Here is a 26,866-nt window from a genome sequence, read left to right as displayed (position 1 = left end):
ACTTTTCCGGTTTGCTTCCATGCAGCTGGGAGTAAGCCCTGGCAAGGAGAGCCCCATGAGTGGGGTGGGGGATGGCTTCCGAGTCAGACAGAGCTTGGTTCATACTGGAGTCAGGCGAGTCACGTGGATCCCCCGAGCCTGGGCTGGAGCTCTGCAAATGGAGTGTCCACCACCCCGATCACAGGGTGGGAGACAGTGGAGGGGACACCTTGAGCCCTGGAGCAACGCTTGGTCCGAGCCCTCTCTCCCGCTGCCCTTGCCGGCTGCACAAGCTGATGAGTTCAGGCGACAGTCACTCAAGTTAGGAGCCCACCGAGGCCGTGGAAGTCAGTCATTCTTAAAAGAGTGCTGAAGCAGTTGAAAGTGGGCACAGCCCTTTGGGAAAGCAATTTGGCAACATGTAGCGTCACACAACAAAATATTCATACCCTTTGAACCAGAAATTCCACTTCTGGGAACTTATCCTAAAGAAATAAGCCAAAAGAAAGGAAACACTGTATTTGTGAAGCTGCTCATTACAGTTTAGTTGAAAATAATGTAATACTGGGAGCAACCAAAATGTCCACCAGCAGGAAAATGCCTGAGTAAATTATGGCAAAAGTCACCAGATGAACGTTTTATGCAGCAGTAAGAAATTAGGCTTATTAAAACTGTATCACAGTATGAAAAACTTCTTGCTCCACAATGGAGAGAGAAAAGCAGCAAGGATGAATGCAAGTCCATGGGTCCATACCCACACAACCATGAAAAGATGTGTTTGCAAACAAAAATGGGAGAAGACACACAAAATGTACTGTTTAGGGTGATGAAATCACAGGAAATTCTTTCCCCCACCTTTGAAACTTCATGAGATGTTATTGTATTTTCTTTAATGTGTAATATACATCCAAAGAGTAAAAGAAAAATAGCCTATTTTCTCAATGTCAATAGTGATAAACACAAAAACTGTTTGTGGTTTTACGAGGGAACAGGGACACAGAACGTACGGAGGGACAAATAAAACGTCATGCAAGTATCTTTATTTCATGATGGCTTCCATGGTTACTCCCTAAAGATGGCTACCTAGTGTAAAAGAGATAGCTAGTGGGAAGCAGCTGCATAGCACAGGGAGATCAGCTCGGTGCTTTGTGACCACCTAGAGGGGTGGGATAGGGAGGGTGGGAGGGAGGCGCAAGAGGGAGGAGATATGGTGATATATGTATATGTATAGCTGATTCACTTTGTTATACAGAAAAAACTAACACACCATTGCAAAGCAAATATACTCCAATAAAGATGTTAAAAAAAAAAAAAAGATGGCTAGTGGCTTAAATTCAGTTTTGGGTATTTACCAGAAAGTCCTCTCCCTAACTCTCTTTTCTCTAGCATTAAGCTTCAGTAGGTTTAGATCATTAAAAGACTCTGTTTCTTTCCCACTCAAGATGCTAGAATGCTCTACCACTCTTCAGGCACCTCACAGCTGCTCTCTCCCATTTACTCTGGGCAAGACCTGACAGGCAGGATACATGAGGAACCTGAGGCTCAGGGAGGTTAAGTAACTTGCTCAAGGTCACACAGCTAAAGTTGGGATTGAACCTTGGTTGGTCTGTGAGCCTGTGTTCTTTCTTAACTGCTTCTCTCAACTGCCCTTCCATGTGGGGTGGGTCCAGCTCAAGTCCAAGGTTCTGCATGCATGTCCTCATCAGATGCCAGTAGTTCCTGTGACCTCATTTCAACATGAATCTCCCTTCTTAGCTGGGATGGCTCAGTGGCACTCTTGCTATTTTGGTCTTATTTTGTATTATTTGTTTTCTCTCTATTCTTGCATCTAGCACAGTGCCTAGAAAATGCTTGATAAATATGTCGAATGATAGGATAAATGGTGTAACTTGCAAAAGGCAAGAGGGAAAACATGACTTTATTGCCAGATGTCTCCCCGCGGTCTGCAAGGCTCTGACCCTCCTCTCCTAACCCCTTCCCTCACTCCGCTCCAGTCACCCTTCTCCCTGGACATGCCTTACTCTTCTGCATCTCGCAGCCTTTGCACTTACTGCTCCCTCTGTCTGGAAAGTGCCTCCTTGACATCTTTGCCTGGCTGGCTCCTTCTCACTCTCTAGGTCTCTGCTCAGATGTCACCTTGGCCGAGCAGCTTCCCCTGATCACTCTCTCCAAAGCGGTGTCCCCTCTTTCCTTCATAGCCCTCACTGCAGCCTGGTATCACACTTGTTCATAAACTTTGCCTCTCTCCATGCGATGAGAGGCCCCGAGTAGGGCCGCATGCCCTACTCACTCCTGCACCCTCAGGAGTCCAGCGGCTCTTTGACGAACGTACGAAGGAATGATTTACCAGTAAGGGTGGTTTGAACTACTTTGACAAGTCCTTAAGGAAAATAAAGGGTGGGATTTCTGAAAAGGGTCAGCCTCCTAAAAGTTAGAAAAGCCTATACTCGGCAGAAGGAAAAAAGAAAGGGAAGGAAAACTTTTGAATCCAACAGGACGAAATGGAATGTTCTCTGGATACAAGCAAAGAACATGAAACAAACCACATAAGCCCTCAATTGCTTGCTAAACCATACACTTCCTTTAGCTCAAATTCAAAGCACACTGCTGTGTTCTGATGCTTGAAATGGGCCGAGGAGCTAAGCTTCTGGAGGATTCCAGACAGCTGCCTTGCATCAGGAACTGGACTGGGGCGAAGGGTCAAAATTCCCCTTCAGAAATGGATCCTGGAAGTCACAAACGGAAGCTTCTCTCAGGTGGATGGCTCTGCTTTGAGATGGCCAGCCCCCTTTTATCTCATCCTGCCACCTTCTCCCTGGCTCTATACCCACGGATGCTGGGACTTGAGAGTTGCTTTTATAAACTCACCGGACACAAGCGACCCCAGGGAAGCCCAGACGTCCCAGGGGCTCTGCCTGTGCTTCAGTTAGCAGCCCATCTGGGGCAAGGGAGGCGTGCAGCACAGTCCTGGGAACTTGAACTAAGAGAGATGTGAGGGCAAGGGAGGAAGAACCCCAGCCTCAGGCACCTACTGGCCTTTGTGTTTTTGCCTTACTGCTGAGTCCTCCTGAGGACGCTGGCAGGGCAGGCACTGCTGCTTTCTGGGTGAGGAGACAGTGGCTCAGAAGGGAGCAGGAACCCCAAAGCCCAAGCAACCTTCCCTCTGCCATACGCCTCACCCCTAAATTTCTCCTGTGGATCAAAATCGTTTGCCCCAAGCCAGCAGGACATGATGCCAGGAACCAGCCAACAAGGCCAAGGTCCTCGCTGGGCTCCAAGGCCTCTGGGAACTGCCTCCTTCAGCTCCTCCCAGCCCCATCACTTCCCACGTAGCCTCCCTCACGGTGGGCTCCGGCCACAGTCCCCTCTTTGTCGGAGGTGCTGGAATGTGCCACGTCTTTCTGGGCCTTTGCCTCCCCCAGCTGCCCAGCCCTTCCCCACAGTCTTGGCTCAAGGACCAGCCCTCTGTGCTGCTCCACCTCCTTCCCCGGGTAGGATTAGGGACCTGACCCCATGTTCCTTTAGAAGCGGCCTTGGCCCATGGAATGGCACTGCCTCTTCCCACCTCGCCCTCTAGACTCTGATTCCTTGAGGAGTGGGGCTAATAAACACAATGAAGGCGGCAGTGGCAGGCAGTGGGTCAGAATGGCCACGCTGCCTAGGTTGAATTCTGGCTCTGCTACTTATTAGCTGGGGGACCTTGAGCAAATCACTTGACCTCTTCGTGCCTCAGTTTATCCCTCTGCAAGATGGGGATAATACTAGCGCCAACCTTCTAGAGTGGTTGTAGAATTACGTGAGGAAATTCATATAAAGAACTGATATGAATGATCTGCTTTATCACACAGGCTATGAGCTCATGTGACTGTTAAGGAAACCTGACGGACTGTGGACTGAAAAGAAGGCAGGATGCAACCCAGAGCAGCAGCTCTCAACGTTCACAATCTTCTGGACCTTCTGGCTCAGGGTCCAAGGAGGACCTGGGGACGGGGTCCTCTCTGGCCTGGGGATACAACAGCTTGACTGGGTGTGTTGCCATTACCCTGCTTGGGAGCATCTCCTAGGCCAACCAAAGGTTAAGGGTGAGCGTGTCCACTCCATGAAGGAGTGCAGACATGACATGCATTTGTCAGAACCAATCCCCCCGTAAAGGCCGATGCCAAGGATGCCCAGTGCAAACACTGCCGCCCGCAAACAATCACGTGCCCGGCCATGGGGCCCACAGCCCTGGCTGGGAGCACAAGGAAGGAAGGTGTCACTGGCCCGGAGAGAGGGTGGGTCCTGCGGTGAGGGCTGTGGGTTTGGTCAGACAGCAGGGAATGTGGATTGACTGCAGACACAGGTCCAACTTCCTCTGTGACCCACCCCCACCCGGCCAGGCATCTGAGGCAAAATCACCAGCAGGAAGGCCATGGAATCCTCTTGCTTTAGGCAGATCCAGCAAGTTAATCCCGCTCCTCAAAATCTAAAGGTTAAAACACTTCTGCCACTCTGGTTACACTTGGATTAACTCAGAGGAAGATGCGGCCTGATAACGGGAGCCGAGTGCAATGAATTCCTCTAATTTATCCACTAACCGCCACATCTCCAGGGAACGATTTTCTAGGAAAAGGTTATGGTGCTTTCTAAGAAAGAAACTGATCTTACCAGGGAGATAAAATACCCTGAACAGCCCTGGGAGATTGCTTCAGAAAAAAAGTGCTGATAACGGAAGCACACACTGCAGCTGGGTTCTGAGAACTAATCTCTTCACACACCTCTCCTGCAGGCCAGCGAGAATCACAATTGCATTTGCGTGTGCCTCGTCCCCAAGATCCCTCAGATACCTTAACACCACCATCTCTGGGGGACCCGGCCTCACGGGGCTGCTTTCATAGCAGCCTCACCTGCACTATGTCGACTGCTCACCCCCCATGCTCCTTCGCAGAAGCCTGGCCCCGCTTCCTCTTTCAGAGCTCTGGGGTTGGGGCCAGCTCCGCGCCAGCGAAGGCAGCCTGCCTGCCACCAACACCGACATCCGGCATCTGTGGCCAGATACGATGGAATTTCAATCTCTGCTTTAACAAAGGGCAGCGCGCCTGGGGAAGTTAGGCCTGGTGGCGGGGTGCGAGGGAGGAGCTCTGGCTCTCCTGAAGGCGTGTTGGAAGGCAGGTCTGGATGTGGTCGGGAACCCTCCGCCCCCCGCTCCAGAGGTGCTCCTGGAGGGCAGCAGCCCAGGAGAGGCTGAGTAGAGCGCCCACTCACCCGCCGGGTCTTCTCCACGTCACCACACGGCAGCCGCTTCACAAAGTCAATGCCCGTCAGCGGCGTGCCCGTGGGGGGCAGCAGGATGGAGGCATCCATCATGAGATATTCCACATTCATGGGCTTCATCTAGAAGACAGACATCGAAGGGAAGCTCACTGAAGGGAGGAAGGCGCTGGGGCAGGTGACACTGGCCTCTCACCTCCATCGGCACATATTAAAGAGCACATCAACTGAGATTCAGACTGAGTGAAGCCTCGAGGCAGCCAGATGTGAGAGATGTGCCTTGTTGTTTTTGAAGTTGCAGATGTCCCCTCATCTGCAGTGACAGCTCAGACACTCTGGAGAAGCTGCCTCCCTGCTGTGGAAAGCTCTTCTTTCTCACCCTCTTGTTCCCCTCGCCGCAGCAGGGAGAGGGGCCTCAGTAAGGAGGCCAGCCCTTTACGGTGGTCCCTTTAGGGTGGTCTGCCCTGTGTGCGGAAGCCTGACTGCTGCCCGCCTCCTTCGCTGGCACTTCCAATACGATGACAGCAGATGTAGCGACGTGGCCCCCGTTTAAGGGGACCTGACTGCGGGCCAGGCAGAGAACTAGCGGCTTTGCGCGTAGGCCCTATCCAAGCCTCCCAACAACCCCAGCAGGGAGGCTGCCGAACTTACCGAGAAAACGGAGGCTTGGGGAAGCCGAAGAATGGATGTGGGCGCACTCAGCCGGCTGGCGGCAGAACCATGACACGGACCCAGGCCTGCCCTTCTCCAGACCCACTATGATTTCCACAACACAACCCGCATTTCCCCTTCCTTCCTTGTCCCCCTGGCTTCTTACCTGGGGTAACAGAACCAAGTCACTTATTAAGCACCTACTTCTCGCCAGGCCCCTGCAGGGCTCACCTCCTACTGGGCGGGTGCTGGGGCTGTCCCATACTACAGAGGGGATCGCTGAGCTCGGAGGGAGGGTGCGTGCCCACAGCCACTGGGCCAGAGGGGCAGAGCTGTCTGCCTCCTTCCACACCGCCTCCAGGAAGCCTTCTCCGATTACCAAGACACATGCTAACATCACCTCCCCTCCTGGAACTTTGTTGCGTCAGTACTGACCCCTTAATTGCACGTGTTGTTGGACACTGACACTTCATTTACCTGGCATCATAAAGGAATGACATTTCACAAAGGTAAATATTCTATAGAATTAATTTTACTCCTTTAAGCATCATGAGCTTTTTCTGGTCTCTTTTAGAAAGTGGGCTTCAATCATATCACACTTTTTTCCCTCCTGTAACATAAAGCTGACTAAACAAGGCAGAGCTGTGGAGAGGGTCCGGCCGTCCAGAGACCTGGTGAACAGGGAGCCCCTTCGCACGTGCTGCCTACCTTCTTATTTTGGACCCATGAAGCCTTCCTCCAAAGGAGGAATTCCTTTACGCCAGAGTGGGGGTGGCAGAGCCCTGTCTCCGGGGCACCTGGGGTTCCAGCCTTCCCGCAGGGCCTTCCCGGCCTGCCTTCGGCTCCCTCGCAGCTCCCTCCTCTCCACCCCTCCGCTCCCAACCACCTCCGACAAGCCCCCTCGAGGACTCCTGCCCATTATGCCTCTGCATGAAGCAAGAGGTGACAGGAGAAACAGTGAAGGGTCAGAAGTGAAGGCCTGGCTTTGGCAGCACCCGAGAGGCTGTGCCAACTTCGCTGAGCTTAGTGTTGATTTCCTTAAGTCTGAGCTAACAACTCAGATAGGGGTGCTGGGTATATGCCAGCTGTTCCTTCCCTAGAGTTCCAGGCTTTGTGCAAAACATGCAATAAATGTGTCACTGAGACAAACAAACAAAACCCAGGAAGCTCCCTAGGGCAGGAGGGAGGGGAACCGAATATCCGTGGTGCTGAACCTCTATAGGAGGCAGCCCTTAGGTATTTCACAACCAGCCTGGAAAGCTGTGTGGTCTGGGCCCCATTTTACAGATGGAAAAATCCAGGCTCAGAAGTAAGCAACCCGCTCAGGGTTCCAGTTAGTAAGTAGCAAAAGCAGAAACTGTGCAGGGGTTTAGGAGCCCAAGCTTTACTGTGTTGTCAAGTGACACACGAGCCTTACGTTTCCAAACAAGAAGCCAAACTTCTGGAGAATTACATTGTGGAAGGGGACGTCACGGGCATAACATAAGGCGGCAGCTGACCACTGACTCCACTCCACTCCAATTCATGGTCCAAAGAGTAGAAGACTGAGACACTCTTTGGGGGGGTCGAGGGGATAATGGGGTGTGGGCATCAAAGGTGTGAGGCGCACACGGGCGGCTCACATAGCACCGAGAGGAGGCCTGGTCACTGCTGGGGCACTTCTGGAGGTGAATTATACCAATTTACACTTTTCCCTTGAAAAGGTTCCGCGAGGCCTCAGATGTGCTGTGAGCGAGGATGTGGTGAGGGCCCAGCCATCCAGACGCCCGGAGATGGGCCAGGGAGCCACGCAGCACACGCTGTCTTTTTCTTTTTGACATTTTAAACCCTTGGGTTTATTGTAAAGTTCCCGAATCACTTCACTCTTTTGTCCGTGAAAAGGGCGATTTATCATCTAGTTACTGAGTGTCAACTAAGGGGCAGGTGCTGGGGATCCAGAGGCGAATGAACAAAACAGAGCAACCTGCAATCTTCTGCAAGACAGGGGAGACCCCGGGCTGGCACTGCAGGTTCGAGGGAAAGCCAGGTGCGGGAACATTCTGGTGGCACAGAGAAGAAGGAGGCAGCACAATATGCAGAGCAGGGCAGGGCACTGGGAGGTGACGGCTCTGCTCCTCGATGCCTGGGCACATGTGGGCGCCTCCCTCAAGCTCCCTGACTCTTATTTCCTTATCGGCAAAAGCAGGATAATGATAGCAGTGACTCCCATCAGGCTGACATGGGGATTAAGAGATTTCACATGTACGACATGCTGCACACACCTGACACGGACTCACCTGACACGGACTAAGTCCTCAATCAAATACTATTCATATCAAAGTGAATCTTTCTGAACCATCTTATGACTCAGCCCAACTTAGGGGGAGTGAATGTCATCTGAAGTTTCACTGGTGGGGATCAAAAGGCACTGTTTTCAATGCACTTCCCCACCAGTCTCTGTCATTCGGATGGAAAGCTCCGAATGAGACGAGTTCTCCCCTGGTTCGGCAGGACAAGCTTTGCATACCCACAAGCGCGTCTGGCCCCTCACTCACCGTCATGCTCCTATACTCATCTTCAAACATGTCCAAAAAGATTTCTTCTCCCTAAAAAGAAAGGAAGGAAAGAGAAGATTATGCACATTTTTTCCCCATAAACAACAAAGTATTATAAACTCCAGTTTGAGGTTTTTGGTACCATCTGTTTCTTATTAGCGAGTTCTGGTAAATCACCAGGAAGTGAAATACACACGTGAATAAGAATACACACACCCAAAAGAAAGCCCAAATATCAAATGGAACCTCAACGCTTTTCTCCTTTTTTTCAAGCATGTGTAGTTAGATTTCTAGTGTCAAGGCAGTTAAGTAAAAACAACAAAAATAACTTCATATATAATTAAAATATAAAAAGGGTTAACATTTCAAGTACTTAAGGCCATCTGCTTGCTGAGAATGGTTGGAGAAAATAAGAATCTCAGTTAAGTTGTCATGTTAAAGCTATGAGGCTCCACACCTCTGAAAGGAAGAGTATGATTAAATATGCTTAACTCTAAAATTATATGGCTTGTTCCATTTGTTTTTGAGGTGCGCCTTTGGGGTTTTGGAGTTCCTGCAGCCCAGATGACTCTGCCCCGGAGGTCCCTCCCAGAACAGGGTGGCGGGGAGGAATTGGCTGTGAGACACATAGACCAGGGGCCAATCTCAGCCGTACCTCTTGGAGCCTCTCTTTGTTTCACTGCAAGACTGGGATGAGAGCCCACGTCTGTGCAATAGGAAGACAAAATGAGTTGATGCACACAAGTCATTATGACCACCCTGGATAGGCCTGCAACGGGGGAGGGCAGGGGAGACTTGGCTGAGCGTGTCAGGGCTGCTAGACCTGGCCTGTCTCCTAAGCGCCCTCCCCGCCCCCCCACCCCACACACAGTTGGGGGTGGGAAAAGCAATAGGTCCTCTATATGTTTTTCCAGTGATCAGAACCACAGGTAAACTTGGAAGTTCTTGTGTGGTGTGAGAACCATGCAATAACCACAGAAATAGCAACCCTTGAGAATATCCATAAGCTTGTGAGATACTGTACTTAGGGTGCAAACCTTTTAGGATACAAGAGAGAAAAATCTGGGTTGGGAGAAGGGAGCTGCAATTCAAATACAGTTCTCCTTTTGTCAGTGAGAAAGAAAAATCCTCTGGGAAGATGCCTACCTATATGTCTTCCTGTTTTTGCAATCCAGAAGCTTTTTGGGGGCCAGGGTGGGGGTGGGGGGCAGGGGAATAAACTAAGAGCAGTTATACCGGAAAGAGCTTCAAAGATGCCTCTGCCGAGGACTCGTATCCTCACTTCAAGGCCAAGTGTGGTTTGGGCCGGTCTAAGGGGAGACTGGGATTTCTGCCCCGGTGCGTGGGGCCCACAGTGGTACCACCCTCGTCTGGGCATGTCCGCCGTACTGCAGCTGCGTGGCGTCATCTGATCGCGGCAAGGTACACTTCCAGATTACATGACCTGGTTTTATCTCAACGAACACTGACAATGATGGGCGGTGGCTTAAAAAGCTTCTTACAAAGAAAAAGATTCCCGTTCATATGTGTATCTAGCTCACAGCTAAACTGCTGTGAGTACAAACAATGAATAACAGCGCAAGTGAATGAGAAAAGGGTGGGGCCCACGCCTTTCCTCCTCCAGGGAGGATCTCTTCATCAGCCAGAGTACAAGGGGAAACCACCACTCACTGGATCTGGAGAGATCTGATGTGGAGGCCAAAGAGTCAGAAACTAAGACTGCTTGGCATATGGATTAATCCACTGTTGCTGACAAATGATGAGCCTTGCCTAAGGCTATATTATGCCTTAAGAAAAGAGGTAAACAAAACCATCACAATGCAGTATCTTAAAACGAATCATCTGGAAACTGAAGACAGATCTACAAGTTTTCCAAATACTGAAAGTTATGGTGGTCCTTTACCAGCTCTCACTACATTGATGATAAATGTTTAGAGCCTGTATGTGCACACAGGCACACTTCATTTTATTGCACTTTGCTTTACTGCTTCACAGATACTGAATGTTTTTTACAAATTGAAAGTCCATGGCAACCCTGTGTTGTCAGATGATAGTTAGCATGTTTTAGCAGTAAAGTATTTTTAATTAAGGTATGTACTCTTTTTTTAGACACCATGCTATCACACACTTAGCAGACCACAGTACAATGTAAGCATAACTTTGATTAGCGCTGGGAAACCAAAATGTTTGCGTGACTCTCTTTATTGTGACATTTGCTCTATTGTGGTGATCTGGAACCAAACCCACAGGATCTCTGAGGTCTGCCTGTACATGTATATAAATAATACACATGCATATAATTTATAAACTCATATGTAATTCAGTAATTTTATATGTATAAGCATATGTAATTCATGAACACATAAGTTCATATGTATTATTTAGTCATATGACTATCTGTATATAATTCATCATTTACATGTAAATCCATCAATGAACAAATTCATATATAATTGATAAATAAACAGTCCCATACTAGGGGTGAGTCCTCAAAAGTTGTTCTGATACAAGAGCATGGACAGAAAAGTGCAGAGACCACTGCTCCGGAGAGGATGAAATTGAACATTTTTACTCAGGACCCATAGGGTGTAAGAAATAACTGAAGACACTACAGTCTGGTTTATACGACACACACACACACTGCTGTACCCCTGAGTTCCGGCAGTTTACCTTATAGAAATGCCGCACCAGGTGGACACTTTCTTCTCGGGCTCCCTGTTAAAAGAGAGGGAGGGTGTGAGGGGGCAGGTCTCATGGAGGCGAGTGAGTTGGGTAAATCACAAATTCTAAAGTCTGAGTCTATATAAGACAGACGCTGGGCTAATAATCTTAATCTATAAAGTGGTTCTTCGTAAGGGGGTGGGGGAGAAGGAGCTCAAAATAAAAATGGGCAAAGGACAGACGATTCAATGTGATGACATGGAAAGCTGCTGATACACAGTTACATGAGAGAAACGGGTTCTACAACATGGCCTTGATAACTCTGTTTTTATAAAAAGAAAAATTCACTTGTAAACGTGTGTGTGAGTGTATGTGGTATCTGGAAAGACACACACCGAAGTGTCAACTATCATTACCTTTTACCTCTCTGTAGTTTCTAAACTTTCTAAAATAAACATGGAAAATAAGAGGGAAGACAATGAAAGCTATTTAAAACAATGAATGAACATAGTAGCACGATAAACCATAAATAAATAAATGTGTATCTGTACACGTATAAAACTTTCATAATATAAAAAGAAAAAAATCCCGGAGACAAATTCAGAGCCAAATACAAGAGAACTACTAAAACTCACTAGTAAGTGGGCTTCTCGGGCCCATCTCAGTGGAAGGGTAGGTCTGTGGGAGCAAGTGGGCAGAGGGGGCGGCAGGGGTCTGGGGCCCAGCTTCCTCGCAGTGGTGCCGCGGACCGGGCTGCGGTCTGGATGCAGCAGCTTCCCTCGACCTCCTCCTGCCCTCCCCCGGGGCACGGGTGCAGGAGGAAGGGGGCCTCACCTCCAGGCAGGCCAGGTGTACGTCCTTTATGACACAGCCCGTGCTGGTCACGACTTGCTGCTTTAGGAGCAGGCAGCTCAGCTCCAGCGTCGCCAACCGGATCTTGCCATCTGCGGAGCACACCGGGGTCAGCCGCGCGTACCCCGGGCTGCATGCCCTCACAGGCAGTCTCTTGCCTTCCCGACTTGGAGGTCAGCTGACAGGTCCCCCGACATCCAGTGGGGGTACAGAGGGAGCCCCCATGTGCCAACCTCCTTCCCAATCAATTACAATTGAATGTTGTCATCAAAATCGCCTGTACCAAATGCTACCCAAAGTCCCCTTATGGGGGGAGAGGAGGCAGGAAAAATGGGTAACTACTTATTATTGAAGGCCTAGAAAGTGGCCATCGGCGGTCACTTTGCTTGTCCAGCATTCCTTCCCTTTCTTCAGGGACAAGCACCCCCAGTTTCCCTTGGAGATCCACTAGCCCTGCTCTCGGTCATGTGATTTGGGTGGAGCTGGTCCTGCTTCCCCTGTCCCAGGGGTGGGCACATCCCCCAGGCTGGTCAGGGCCATCCAGCCCCCTGGTCACAGTGACTGGGTAGGGGGCGAGCAAGGGAGCCAGTCACAGTCAGTAAGGCTCAGTTCCACAACTTACTGGAACCACCGGGCTCAAGACCCTCTCCTCGTGCTGGGCTGCGGAGAGGACAGGGACAGCGGTGGGGCCCTGATGGCCCGAGCACTATAGTCCGCAGTGGTCACCTCACCAGCGTGTTCTACAAACTGAGCCCTGAGTCCTCCCTTCCACCAGGCTGCCCAGCGTCTCTGCTACAGCAAGTCTAGAGCCCGACAGAGACAGGTGGCGGGAGCTGCAGGCAGTCATCTGGCCAAGGCAGAAGGCCACAGAGCCCAAAGACAGGCTTGAAAACATTGTTTGAGCCGCGGATTCAGCTGTGCCTCAAGCCAGCGCCCAACAGACTTGAAGTCATGCAAGCCAACAGTCTTGTTTGTTTGTTTGTATTGTCTCAGCGAGTCTCAGTTGGGTTTCTGTCAACTGCAACCAAGTTCTGACTAACACAACCTGCTGTCCTGCTGTGAGCCAGGCATGGTCTGGGTGCTTTAGAGACACTCCCTCAAGGAGTCTCTCTAAAACCCCACTGCAATGGGTTCTCTAAAGGCTGAGGTTTAGAAAAGTGAAGTGGCTTGTCCCAAGTCTCACCCTGGGCTGTGGTGGACTCCAGGTGCGCTGAATGCCAAAACCCACATCTGGCATCGTCCCTAGAAAGCACCCGTGACCGCTGACTGAAGGGCATTCTGCTCTTAGCAAACTCCCCCTGAGTCTTTAATCTCATTTCTGGGGAGAGGCCTCCACGTGGAAGGAGGGGCCAGGAGAGGGGGTAGTTTCTAGGCCATATCTCGGAGGTCTTGGAAACAACAGGGACCAGGATGGACCACTGGGGAAAAACTCAAGGCAGACACACCGCTGCACACCTCCCTGGCTGGTCTTTAACGCTGCGCGCACGTGTGCGTGCGTGTGTGTGTGTGTGTGTGTGTGTGTGTGTGTGTTAGGGCAGTGGTGGGGGTAGGGCAGCAAACAGGTGAGAAGAGGGAATCTGTTTGCCCAAAAATGAACTGGTTACATACGAGCAAAACCAGGCCTTCCTAAGCACGACACAACCCCAGGGGCCACCCGGGCAGAGGCTGGTTAGTCTTAGCTCGGCCGTTCTCCCCGTCCCAGCCCCACCACCACTTCTGCACCGCGGCCCAGGCCCAGCAGTGCCCCCCCTCCCCCTGCCCTCCTGCAAGCTCAGGAGTTCTCCGGAGCAGTCTCACTCCCGCCTGCCCCTCCACAGAGCTGCGCTGTGGGCCAGGTCAGAAACGCCCCTCCTGCTGCCTCCAGGCAAGCGGATGGTGATTTTCCACCAAGACTCTTCTTCCTTTGCAAGTTCCTGCCAAGTTGCTGACTATTCCTCCTGCTGGTCCATCTCTCCAGGGGAACAGAGGGAGCAGCAAACTCCTGAGGCCTCATCGAAGCTTCCAGATTGTCCCTCTGAGCTGCCCCAACCTCTTCTCTTCAGAAATACACTGTCCTCAGGGGGCCTGCCGATCCTCCCCACCGTGGACGCTCCTCCCCAGCACCCAGGCCATGCTCCACCTTCCCTATCACTGAGGCCCGTCCAGTTACACAGCTCCTGCCAACCGGTCTGGGGCCACCATCCTCAGGAACGTGCTCCGCCTCCCCCAACTAGACCTCCCGTGGAAACTGACTCCACCGAGTGCCCCTTGGTCCTGAACCACCCACATCTTTCTTGCCACCCAGGACACCTTACTCCTGGCCCTCCCCCTCCCACGTGGGGCCTGGCCCAGGCTCTGGAGCTGGCTCCCCCTCTATATCACCTTCAGAGATCGGTAGTGGCCCAGAGCTCAGTCCTAGACACGCCTCTCTCCTCTCCTGTGACTTTAAAAACCATCTGTGAGGGCTTCCCTGGTGGCGCAGTGGTTGAGAGTCTGCCTGCCGATGCAGGGGACACGAGTTCGTACCCCGGTCCGGGAAGATCCCACATGCCAAGGAGCGACTAGGCCCGTGAGCCATGGCCACTGAGCCTGTGCATCCGGAGCCTGTGCTCCTCAACGTGAGAGGCCATAACAGTGAGAGGCCCGCATACCGCAAAAACAAACAAACAAAAAAAACATCTGTGAGCCCCACAGTGTTAGTTCTGGCCCTGACCCCACACTGAGGTCTAGATTCCACAGACCCCCAGCCGTGGCTCCTGGAGTACAGGATCCACGTCTGTCCCCTACTTCCTATACCCTCGTCCCTCGCATACAGAGGCTGGCATGCAGGAGGCACTCAATAAACATTTGTTGAGTTTACTGATACCCTTTAGGCCCTGGACCCGGCTCTCCAAGCCCCTGCACTCACTCCGCAGCAGTCACACTGTGCTTCTGGCCACCTCCCCCTTTGACTCTGAGGTCCTCATCTGCAGTCCCAACCCTGGACGCCTGCCCTTCTCCTGAGCCTGACTGGGGCCACCCCCTGGACTGCTCCTGATCACTCAGCCCAGCGGTTCTCTCTCCACCAGGCTGCATCTCCGTCCGGCCCTTCCCCGCGCACTCACTCACGCCCCGATGGCCTCTCTCCCTGCCTTGCAATTAGGGTTTCTCAGCCTCGGCATCATTGACATTTGGGGCCAGATAATCCTTTGCTGTGGGGGCCTGTCCTGTGCACTGTAGGATGTTTAGCAGCATCCTGGCCTCTGCTTACCAGATGCCAGTAGCAACCCCTCCCCAAGTTGTGACCACCAAAAATGTCCCAGGCAAAGCTGCCCCCAGCTGAGACCCACTGTGCTAGTTCATTCCACTTGCTCTTTCTAGCCCCTAATGTGGCTGTAGGTCGGTGCTGGCCAAGACCTCAGAACTAGGCTGACACGTGCCAGACACTGGGCACATCTCGTACTCATACTCTCAGCCTAGTTCATGCTCAAATGTGGCCTTGGGCCACCCCAAGAGGAGGGCTGCAGACACAGGCAAAACTGACCAAAGCAGGGTTGAGTATGGAAGGAGAAGAAAGAGAGGGTCTGGCACAAACACCATGGGGGAAGGAAAGAGGAGGAGACCTCGAGACGAAGACACAGCTGGATGGGAGGGGTCTGGGTGGCCCAGGACACGGGGGTATGTGGCAGGGGAATGGCTGAGGTCTGCCTGGATTCCCAGCAGGGCCAGATCTAGAAGCCAGGGCTCCTGGTGCCAGTGTGGGGCCTGGTCCCCGTAACTCTACCAACCCTGGGAACCGCCTGCACGCCCGGGCACCTGGCTGGGCTGCGTTGTTCATGATCCTGATGAGTCTTTCAGCCAGTAGGTGGTTGTAGGTCGTCTTCTCGGCCGCAGTGGGCACCGGCAGCTGGATCCGCTCGAGTTTCTCAGGATCCATGCCTGAAACGGAGGGAAGGGGCCGGCTGTAGGCGCAGCTGCCATACCGAGTGCCCTCCGTGTCCTGAATGGCCCCTTCGAGCAGGTCTTCCTCAACCTCGGCCGTCCACGGTCCATCTTTGTGATTCCTGCCATGACCGGTGCTGCCTGTACTATGACTCACCTCAGAGTTTTCTGTAACTGGAACTTAAGTAAATATATTAAAACATATATTTTCTTTTTTCTTTTCTTTTTGGCCATGCCGCTCAGCTTGAGGGACCTTAGTTCCCGACCAGAGATTGAACCCAGGCCCTCGGCAGTGAAAGCGCCGAGTCCTAACCACTGGACCGCCAGGGAATTCCCTAAAACATACATTTTCTAATACTACTTGCAAACGGGAAATCAGCATGGCTGCAATACCAACAGCAACAAGGTTTTTAAGTTTCAGCCAAAGACTGTTGACTGGCTACTCACTGTGGCCCGAGGCCTGCTCTGAATTAGAAAGGGCGATCGGCAGGTGTGTGAAAGGTGCTGAGGTTACACTAGCCCAACTGTGACATGCTCCTGGGCACAGTCAGAGGAGCGGGAAGGGGGTGGGAAAAGGAGAAACTCTGGCACTGTGGGGTTTGCTGCCGTTTCGGGGCTGGTCTGCGCACCCCCCGAGGGCACCCCTGTGTGAGACCCGTCCCACAATGGGGGAAACAGACCAGACAGAAAGGAACCTACAATCGTGCCCACCAATTGCATCTCCTGCTCTTAACACCAAACTGGAGAGCTGGGCCCCCGCGTGGGAAACACAGAGGCGGCAGCCCCATGCCGGGCTCACAGAAAGGCGCGAGAGCGGATCTATGGGGCTACGTTTAAGGGGCAGAGGAATCACTTTTCCTCCAGGGAAATCTAACAGCATTTCAATGACAAAGATGAGAAGGGGGTGGGGGTGGGCGAGGGGGAGGGTGGGGTGGGGGGCTTGGGAAAGGAGAGAGGGCGCACTCAGAGTCTAAGTGAACCGAGCATCACTTTTCCTAAAGCAGGACCTGGGGGCTAGGGCGACAGGACGACCCCGCTGGGGTCACTTCGCCAGGCCAGGTGTGAGACGGGCAGTGCTCCAAATCCCTCTCCTCTCGCCGAGCACGGCTCTGGAAAACTAGGCTTGCAGAAAAGCTCGCAGAAACAAACATTTCACTTGCTCCACGCCTGGGGAGCTGGAAGGATTGTTTGTGCCTGAAGCACGTCTTTTCCTGTTATTCTACAAAAGGGGGGTGGTGGCACTTCTGGGAACTCTTGAAATACGGCCCCTTGAGTACTAGATGATGCTTCATTTAGAACCCTGACAAAATACTGCAGGACAGCAGCGAGGAGCTGATTGTCTGGATTCTAAGTAACTCCCACACTCACACGTTGACGTAATAACGCATAACAATATATCTTGCGCTACTGAATTCCTTCCAACTCCGAACCGGAGGCTAAGTCATGCCAAGGAGATGACATGGGTGGAGGCAGCCCGAGGGCTGGAGGTAAGCAGGTCCCCCTCTCACACCGCACCGATGTGGCTTCATCCAAAAATTTGATTGTGATGAAAATTTGATTTGTGGATTCTGTATCTCGTTTTGATGCTAAATGTCTAACTCTGAAGCATTCTGGTTTATTAAATGGCAAGAAGGACATCAACTGAATCTTTCTACCATTTGCTTTTTTCCAGAAATGTCAACACCGTGTGAATCTCTCTCTACCCTTTCGTTCTTGGCCCTCTGGGAACTGTCAGCAGCAGTTTTGGGGAAAACAATGGCTCCCCGGCCTGCCCGGCACATCACCCACTTCCGTGACCCCCAACCCGTCACCCCACTTCAAAGAAGACGGAGCCAGCTTTTGGCTCCCCCGGGGACGCAGCGGCAGCCGTGAGGGCCTGGGAGGCAGACTCGGAGCAGCTCTTGAATTTCCATGGCGAGTTCCTTTTTTTGTCTCTTGCCTATTATTGCCCTGACTCCCTTAGAATTTGTCAAAAATGAGGAAATCTGTGGCAAAATCTTCTCTCAACAGGACGAAAAATCTGCCAAGGTTATCCTGACCTTCCTCGGCTGGTAGCTCCACCCTCCGTGAAGCGGGGGAACCAGGGGGACTGAAAAACCTCAAGACATCACAGGACCAGATTCCAATGCAACCTCTTCCTTTAGTGAGGAAATTAAGGCCCAGAGATGTTAAGTCACGTCCCCAAGGTCACAGACCACGTTAGAGGCACAGTTAGAACTAGGTTGATTCTGGAGATGGACAGGATCCAGCTGGGAAGGGGGTGGCACCCCCTGTGTGGTGAGCTGACCACAGCAACAGTTTGAGAGGGGCCTGCCCTCTGGTCTGACAAAAGCAACCGCCCGCCCCGCAAGGCCTCCTCGTGCCCTTGGGCTCGTTCTCTCCCAGGGTTCTTGCTGCACTGTGGCCGGGATGGAAGGGGAAAGAGCCAGGTGCCAGGTGCTGGAAGAATTTTGTTTTGATACTTACCTCTTGGACTCTCAGCCTCCTTACATGTTCAATGGGAATAATTACAGAAACTGCCCGTCCCAGGGTTGCTGTCAGGACGCAGTAAGAAGCAGCACTCGGTCACGTTCAATAGTTACCTGTCGTTACCTTGCACTGATGGGAATTTTTACTTTGAACGTGGCTTAATGTAGTTCTATATCAGCTGTGTTATAAGAGGAAAGAAAGAATGAAAGAACAAAAGGACAGAAAGGAAAACAAGCTAACCAAAGCTAACGTCAAGCTATTCTAGAAGGCCCAAAGAAGGCATGCTGAACTGTCTGTGGGGAGTGCAGGGGACGAGCAGCTAGGTTGGATTCTGAAGGATGAGCTGCTCAGGGACGACCAGGACTTGCCAGGCCAAGGGGCAGGGCAGGGAGTATGGTAGAGCTCGGGGAGAGCGGGATCGGGGCTTTGGGTGGAAGTGATGAGGCAGAAGCTAGGGGAGGGACAGACATGGCTTGGATGCCAGGACCCCTGGAGGGCAGCTAGCAGGTGACATGATCTGGTTGTCATGGCCAACTCTAGAGCAGCCTCCATCCCCCTGGCCACTCAAGGTGATCTCCCTGCTTCCAGCACTTTCCCAAAACAGACTTCATGTTGCAATGCATCCTATGTGCAGTAGGTTTTACCACCAGCCAAGGGGAGGCAGAGAGCAGGGTCCATTCCACACAACACATGGCAAAACTTTGTAAAGAACCCCTCTGGGCATCTCCGCTCTTTCCCCAAAGTTCCTGCTGGGCCAGGTGCCTCATTCCCTCCCTGTCTCTCTCTTTTTCCCACCACTGTCTCTAAGACATTCTTCTGGGTCCAAACAAAACAGTGGCTCACAGCTGTGAATGAACAAGGTCAGTGTGACAATATGACAATGATATGCATGTGAAAGGGAAACGGCACATGTGCAGGTGGACGGATGGACAGGCAGACAGACAGACATAGACACACACATAGACACACACATAGACACACACACACACACACACACACACACACACACACACACACGTTTCCAGTCACTGAGATGCAGGTTTTGTTGCAAACCCGATCGAGTTCCTTCGCCAGCCATTTCCCTCTGACTGAAATAAACACTGTAGATAATATACTGTCCTATTTGCTTCAACCCCCTAAGTGCCGAGTGACAAATTCCAGAGAAACCCAGATGCACTTCACATGGCCCGGGAAGCCGCGCTCGCACGTCCAGATTCCAGCAGACCACACGCTTCCTCGGTCCCTCCCAACCGGGGTCAGATCCCGCTCTGCCCCAGTGAGTCAGAACGGGTCTCCCTTGTCATCACTCCCACCCTACAAGCACCGGGCTGCGGCCTGGTGGGGGCCAAACTCCCAACTAACTAATTAAAAGAATCCCAAATAGAAGGGAAGGGTGCGGCTCCGTGATGTCAGTAACCAGCTCCTAAGCTTCCCCTCTGGGTTCTAGATTCTTCCTCCTTAGTGGAAACCCCCATTCAGGACAAGGGTAGAACAGACCCAGACCAAAGCTACATAAAAAGAAGTAGACAGACAAACCTGCATAAAGAGACCACAATAGTGCCAGGTAAAAATAATAGTCAAAAATTTTTTTCTTGGACTTCCCTGGTGGTGCAGGTTAAGAATCCTCCTGCCAATGCAGGGGACATGGGTTTGAACCCTGGTCCGGGAAGATCCCACATGCCGCGGAGCAACTAAGCCCGTGTGCCACAACTACTGAGTCTGTGCTCTAGGGCCTGCGAGCCACAACTACTGAGCCCGTGTGCCACAAGAACTGAAGCCCACGTGCCTAGAGCCCATGCTCCACAACCAGAAGCCCGCACACTGCAACGAAGAGTGGCCCCCTGCTCACCGCAACTAGAGAAAGCCTGCACGCAGCAATGAAGATCCAATGCAGCCAAAAATAAATTAATTGATTAAAAAAATTTTTTTTTTCTTTCTTTTGGTCTCCTTTGCTGGAGTCACACAAGCATTGCCAGCTTTGGAAGACTATAGACCAACTATTTCAAAAGCTAACCAGATGTTGGGCCAATTTCCAATGTACTTCCAGTTCTGATTATGTGTCAGTCGAGATCCAAAATGATATTTTCCCAACTCTCCGCATAGCAAAAGCCTCCCTTTATTATCCTGTTACCTTTCAACCTTTCCCATACCTCTCATCCATGTTCCAGTAACTTCTCAGCAAAACAAAAAAAGCAAAAAGCCCAAGATTCCTCTTGTGTAAACAATGATAAATGGAGGGGGCAGGGAATAGAAGGGTTAGTGGGTGGAGCAGGGGAACCTTTAGGAAGACAAAGCTGCAAAACTCACCCCCCTTCCCCTTCCCCTGGGCCAGGGCCCTGCAGACTTGACAAAGGAGAGAGGGCTGCATCTGCTATTACAGATAGGAACCAGCCTTCATCACGGGGCCCGACTGAATCACAGCGAGAGCCTTCCTCCAACCGGTCAACCCTTTCCACTGTGATATTCATTTCGGTGCAGCATCTAATCTATTATGATTTACTGGAAGGCCTGAGCTAACATTTGGTTTTTATTAACATAGCTTTTATGTTAAAATTGTCTTATGATGGAAAATCTATCGGAAAGAGACCATTTCATTAGGGGCCCTGCTTAGAGGGCACGGATCTGGAAAAGAGAGGCTGAAGGTTAAGTGCAGCTAACTGCCTGCTGCCTAACCAAAACAGCAACCACCCACCCACCCACCGCCGCCGCCACCACCACCACCAAATGGCCCCCCCAAATGCAGACCTGTGCTTGCAGGCCAGACTGGAGCATAAACCAAGCGGCAGCTCCCCCTTCTAGGCAGTTTCCCATGGGGGTACCCCAGGCAGCTGGGCCTCAGAGTGCTGAACTTGAAGTCTCCAGCTTCCTCTCCAAACCTGCTTCATAGCCCACACTTGCTGGTTCTGGAAATGGCACCACCAGTCACACAGTGGCAGGAGGCAGGGCCCTGGGCATCACACAGACTCCTCCCGTGGTGCCCACTCCCACCCAAATCAAGCAGAAATCCCTGCCCCCGGCCCCACTCCTGCCCTTGTCTCCCTGTCTTCATAAATGGCCACACACAGCTGCCCCAGTGTCCCTTTCACTCACCCTCCACATCCAGTCCATCAGCTCGTCCTGGCTGTAGCTCCAAAATGTATCGTAAAACTTTCCAGTTTTTCTCCATCTCCGTGGCCAATACGCCATAATTCAGTCTACATTACCCCTGTCTGGACTACTGCAACAGCTTCCTCACAAGCCTCCCAGTTTTCTGCCTTGCAACTCACTCCCCCACCCCCATTAACTTACTTTCCATCCAGCAGCCAGAGTAATCTTCCAAAAATTTCCATCTGACCATGTCACTCTTCTACTTAAAAATTCTTTAGGTGTTTCCCACTGCACCTGGGATAAAATCTAAATTCCTTTTTGTGGCCTTCAAGGCCCTTCACGATCTGGTCCCTGCCCACCTGGTCAGCCTCACCTTGACCGGCTTTCTGCTCCTCAAACCTGTAAGGTCTTTTGCACCTCAGGGCCTTTGCACAGGCTGTTCCCTTTGCCTGGAGCACTCCTGCCTCAGATCTTTGCAGAGCCGATTCTTTCCCATTCTTGAGGCCTCAGCTCTGATGTCTGTTCCTCAGAGAAGCCTTCCCTGACCACCCAAGCTAGTGACCCCTGCACCACCACCCCTGGCTTCCTCCACAATCACAGATCACACCCGTCACGCTGCCTTCTCCTCCACCACTGTCGCCTTGCTCCCTCTGCAGCAGCCACACTCACCACCAGGAGAATCTCTGTTTGGTTCACCGCTGTGTTCTCAATATTAACCACAGTGACTGGCATCTAAGAAGGGCTTCAGAAATATTTGTCAGAAGGGTCAATGAATAAATAAATGAAAAGCATTAGCAGGAAGTGGAAGAAGGAATTAAATTCCCTCGAATACACAGTCCCACTCTTAGGAAGAGAGGTGGGCTCCCCAGCAGGACCTCGGCAGGGTCGTCTCTCTGGCCACATCATGGACGAAGGAGCGTGGCGTGCCAGCCACCACTTCTCCACCCCCCAGCACACGGCGGGGCTCCTGGAAGGAAGCCTGCTCAGAAAGCCAGCCTCCCGTAAGACGAAGTGTTCACCCACGTGCCCCCTGACCCTCTGGAGCTGGGCCTCCCCACCGCCCCCAACAGCACCCTCCCTGCGGAGGCCCTGAGCACCGAGCACCGGCTGCCAGGAAGAAAGCAGCGCTGGGGAGCTGCCACTCGGCTGAGAGGCAATCAGTCAGCAAGCTTTGGCTGAGCGCTGACTGGGTGTCGGGCGCCGAGCTGAGTACTGCAGGAGGCCGTTGAGAGCAACACGGTCTCTGCCTTCAGAGGCCCAGCGGTCCAGAGTGGGAGAGAAAACACGCAGAGCAAAAGTATAAACAAGTGCCATGGGAACTTCATGGAAATTAAAAGTGTCTGCTTTTCCAAAGGTATTATTAAGAAAATGAAAAGGCCAGCCACAGACTGGGAGGAAATCTTTGCAAAACACATCTGATAAAGGACTTGTATATAGAATATAAAGAACTCTCAAAACTCAACAATAAGAAAATGGACAATCCATTAAAACACGGGCAAAGGAAATGAGAAGATGGCAGACTAAGCACTGATAAAGCTGTTCAACGTCATTAGTCGTTAGGGAAACGCAAATCAAAATCACAATACGACACCACTATGTACCCATTAAAATGACTAAAATAAAAAAGGTGGTCGTGCCACCCACTGGTGAGGGTGTCAGAACACCAGAACCCTCGTGCACTGGAGGTGGGATGTAAGAGCACGCGTTCGCTTTGGAAGATAGTTTGACAGTTTCTTAAGAACAAACACACACACACCTATCACATGATTCAGTCATCCCATTCCTCAGCATTTGTCCAAGAAAAATGGAAGTACACGCCCATACAAAGACTTATATACAAGTGTTCATGGCAGCTTTGTTTGTAATGGTCAAAAGCTGGAAACAACCCAAACGTCCGTTCACAGGTGAATGGGTAAACAAATTGTGGTACATTTACACATGGAATACTACTCAAACATAAGAAGAAAGGAATCACAGATACACACAGCAACATGGACGAATCTCAAAATAATTATGCAGATTGAAAGAAGCCATACAAAAGAAGAGTATTTATCGCATGATTTTATTTACATAAAAGTCTAGAAAGTGCAAACCAAGCTATAGTGGCAGGGAGCAGTTCAGAGTTGCCTAGGGAGAGGGGTGGGAGAAGAGAGGGACGGAGGGGTGACAAAGGGCAGGAGAAAACTTTTGGAGTGATGGATACGTACACTGACTTGACTGTGGTGATAGTTTCATGGGTGTATAAATGTGTCAAAACTTATCAAATTGTACACTTTAAATATGTGCAGCTCACTGTTTATCAATTATACCTTGATAAAACTTTCTTTTTTAAATGCTACAGCTTCCAGCCAAGAAAGGCAAACCATCTAAAACAATGGTTATGAGACACTGGACAAGACAGCAGGCATCACAGGAGGGTGATCCTGAGAGAGAAGAAACTAAGGCAGTGTGCCCAGTGATTGTCCAGGTCACCATCTGGAAAGTTTCCAGGCCTCACCACAGACTGAGAAAACCCAAACAAAGCTCACGGTCTCTCTGAGGTGAGAAAGCAGAGTCTGCAGTTCAGAGAGGCCAAGTGGCTGGAATTGATATAAGACAGTAGCAGAGACGGGGGAACTGCACAGATCGGCAAGAGGGTTCCTTCTTAGGCTCCTGCTGTGTCCTGCCCTGTGCATGCAGGTGAGGAAAGGGAAAGGCCTGCTGGGAGGAGGCAGGTGGAACAACCCCAGGAGCTCACACGGGGCTGAGAAGAGCTCACATTCCCAGCGGCCAGCATGGAAGGACTACCTAATCATGGCTCATCCAGTAGAGCCCTTGGAAGGGGACGGCCTCTGTACTGGGGTCAAGTGAGCCAGGGACTAAAGGGTGCTCTGGACTAGCACCAACCAAGCTCAAAAGCAAGCGCCTAAGAAGACCTAAACGACTCCTAGTAACTTCACCTTGTCCCAGGACAAAGCCCAAAAATCTTGAAAGGAAGCAAGAATTCAGCATCCAACAACATAAAATTCATAGTAACTGTCAACCAATCAAAAAATATCTGGGGGCTTCCCTGGTGGCGCAGTGGTTGAGAGTCCGCCTGCCAATGCTGAGAACACGGGTTCGTGCCCCGGTCTGGGAAGATCCCACATGCCGCGGAGCGGCTAGGCCCGTGAGCCATGGCCGCTGAGCCTGCGCGTCCGGAGCCTGTGCTCCGCAACGGGAGAGGCCACAACAGTGAGAGGCCTGCGTACCGCCAAAAAAATTAAATAAATAAATCTGGCATGCCAAAAAAAAAACGGGAAAATATAACAAATATAACCTAAAATCAAACCAGAAGAAAAATCAATAATAGAAATATAGCTAGAAATTACACAGATGATAGAATAGACAAAAAGAAATCAGAAGGGAAATTATAAAATATTTTAAACTGAATAAAAATTAAACCACATATATCAAAATTTACTGCAGGCAGCTAAAGCAGTGCTTAGAGGAAAATGTACAGCATTAAACTCATATTTTATAAAAGAAGAAAAGTTTAAAAATCAATGACTGGTATTGAGAGGCTATGACTGAAAAGGAATAGCATGAGGGAATTTTTTGCTTGATAGAACTACAACGTAACACCCGATTATAGCAGTGTTCACACAAATCCATAAATATGCTAAGATTAATGGAACTACACACAAAATGAGTCAATTTTATTGTATGTTAATTTTCAAAAGTAAAATAAAATAAACTGAGTAGCATTAAAAAAAATCAATGATTTAAGCTTCCATCTTAACAAAAAGAAGAGTAAATTAAAATTGAAGTAAGCAGCTAAAGGTAAGAAATAAAGAACAGAAATCAATGAAATATAAAACAGAGAAAAAAAATCAATGAAACCAAAAGAAAGTTCTTTGAGAGGACCAATAAAATTAATATAAAATTGATAAATTTCTAGCCAAACTGATCAGGAAAAAAAAAATGAAGACCTCAACTATCGATACCATGAATTAGAAAGGGGGCACTACTATAGATCCTACAGACATTAAGAGGCTAATAAAAGGGGAATTCCCTGATAGTCCAGTGGTTAGGACTCTGTGCTTTCACTGCAGGGGGCACACGTTCGATCCCTGGTAGGGGAACTTAGATCCCACATGCTGCACAGCACGACTGAAAAAAAAGGAAAAATGAAAAAAAAAAAGGAGGATAATAAAGGAATATAGTAAAAAAGTTTATGCCAATAAATTCAACAGTTTAGATGAAATGACAAATTCCTTGAAAGACACAAGCTACCAAAACTTGAACAGAAGAAACAGATAAGCTTTAATAGCCCAATATCTACTATAGAAATTGAATACTTTGAAACCTTTTCTCAAAGAAAACTCCAGGCCCAGATGGCTTCACTGGTGAATTCTACCAAATAGTAAAATAAAGGAAGAAATAATACCAGTTCTACCAAAACTCCTCCAAGAAATTCAGGAGGAGGGAATACTTTCCAATTAATTTCATAAGGTAAGCATAACTTGAGAGCAAACAAAACAAGAGAATTACAGGGAGACCACAGACTAATAACACTCAGGAACACAGATGCAAAAATCCTTAACAAAGTTTTAGCAAATCAAATCCGGCAAAGTATAAGATGTGCCTGCCACACTAGGCGGTACTAACCCAGAGTGAGTATCACCTGAAGGGATCAGAGAAAATTCCAGGAGAAGGTGAGTTCCCAGCAGACCCCTGAAGTTGAGCAGAATTTCAATAGGTGGTGATGTTACGGCAGAGAAAACGGCAGGAAAAAACAGATGGATACAAGAAGGTGGCAGATCAGCCAAGAACAGGCAGGCGTGTTGGCTCTGACTGGGGCGGCTGCCAGCCTTCCAAAGAAGCTCCCTTCTCTGGGAGCAGTTCCAGACAGAAACCCCTGGAGCCAGCTCTGTGCTATGTGACCCTGACTCTCACCCACCCCACCCCCAGCCATAACTGACTTCCGGAGTTAGACATATCACCAACCTGGAACAATGAGATCTCTTGCCCAACAGTTTGAAACCTGAACGGAGACAGACTCCCTGCCTGGGATTTGATGGGCCCACAACACAATCTACCTTAAGGGAAGTCCCCAGAGCTGGTCCTGCCCTTCCCTTGGCTTTTCGGCAACTTCTTGGATCCCATGAGCTGCCCCAGGGGCCTTCCTATAAGACTCTCTCTCTTCGTTAAGTCAGTGTGAGGTGGTTTCCACGCCTTGCAACCAAAAGAATATTAAAGAGTTCAGTGAGTACCATGACAGCCACTGCAAGTTTATCTCCATGCAAGAGTTCAATCACTGCGTAGTAAAGTTTGACTCCCTGGGCCGGAGCCAAGGGTCTATGACAGGGAAGTTGGTGGAATCAGGTCAAGTTAGAATGGTGGGTGCGATCCAGATACTCAAAATGGCAGGTACAGGAGACTGGAGTTCAAGGGAGAGAAGAAAGCACCAAAGGTTTCTGAACAGGGGAAGGACACGGTCAACACATCTTACAGAGAATCAC

At 50.5% G+C, this 26,866-nt stretch overlaps 1 protein-coding gene across 9 annotated transcripts in view; it reads right to left on the bottom strand.

The window, feature by feature from the left end:
• The window catches only part of CLEC16A (C-type lectin domain containing 16A), a 210,159-nt gene that overhangs the window by 108,018 nt on the left and 75,275 nt on the right, over positions 1-26,866 (bottom strand). For all 9 annotated transcript variants that reach the window (XR_007472300.1, XM_004270181.2, XM_049699758.1 and 6 more), the window contains exons 13-17: positions 15,702-15,824; positions 11,910-12,019; positions 11,085-11,129; positions 8,415-8,465; positions 5,224-5,352 (exon numbers count right to left, since the gene is read on the bottom strand). Coding sequence is in view for 8 of the 9 variants with exons in the window: in XM_004270181.2 (XP_004270229.2) it covers positions 5,224-5,352; positions 8,415-8,465; positions 11,085-11,129; positions 11,910-12,019; positions 15,702-15,824 (458 nt within the window). In the remaining variant the exon portion in view is untranslated. The remainder of the gene's footprint in view (positions 1-5,223; positions 5,353-8,414; positions 8,466-11,084; positions 11,130-11,909; positions 12,020-15,701; positions 15,825-26,866) is intronic.

This window comes from Orcinus orca, chromosome 16 (assembly GCF_937001465.1).
Source record: "Orcinus orca chromosome 16, mOrcOrc1.1, whole genome shotgun sequence".
In the NCBI taxonomy this organism is placed as follows: Eukaryota; Metazoa; Chordata; class Mammalia; order Artiodactyla; family Delphinidae; genus Orcinus; species Orcinus orca.
Note: the sequence above shows the minus strand (reverse complement) of the source record. Positions and strands in the feature narration are given on the sequence as shown.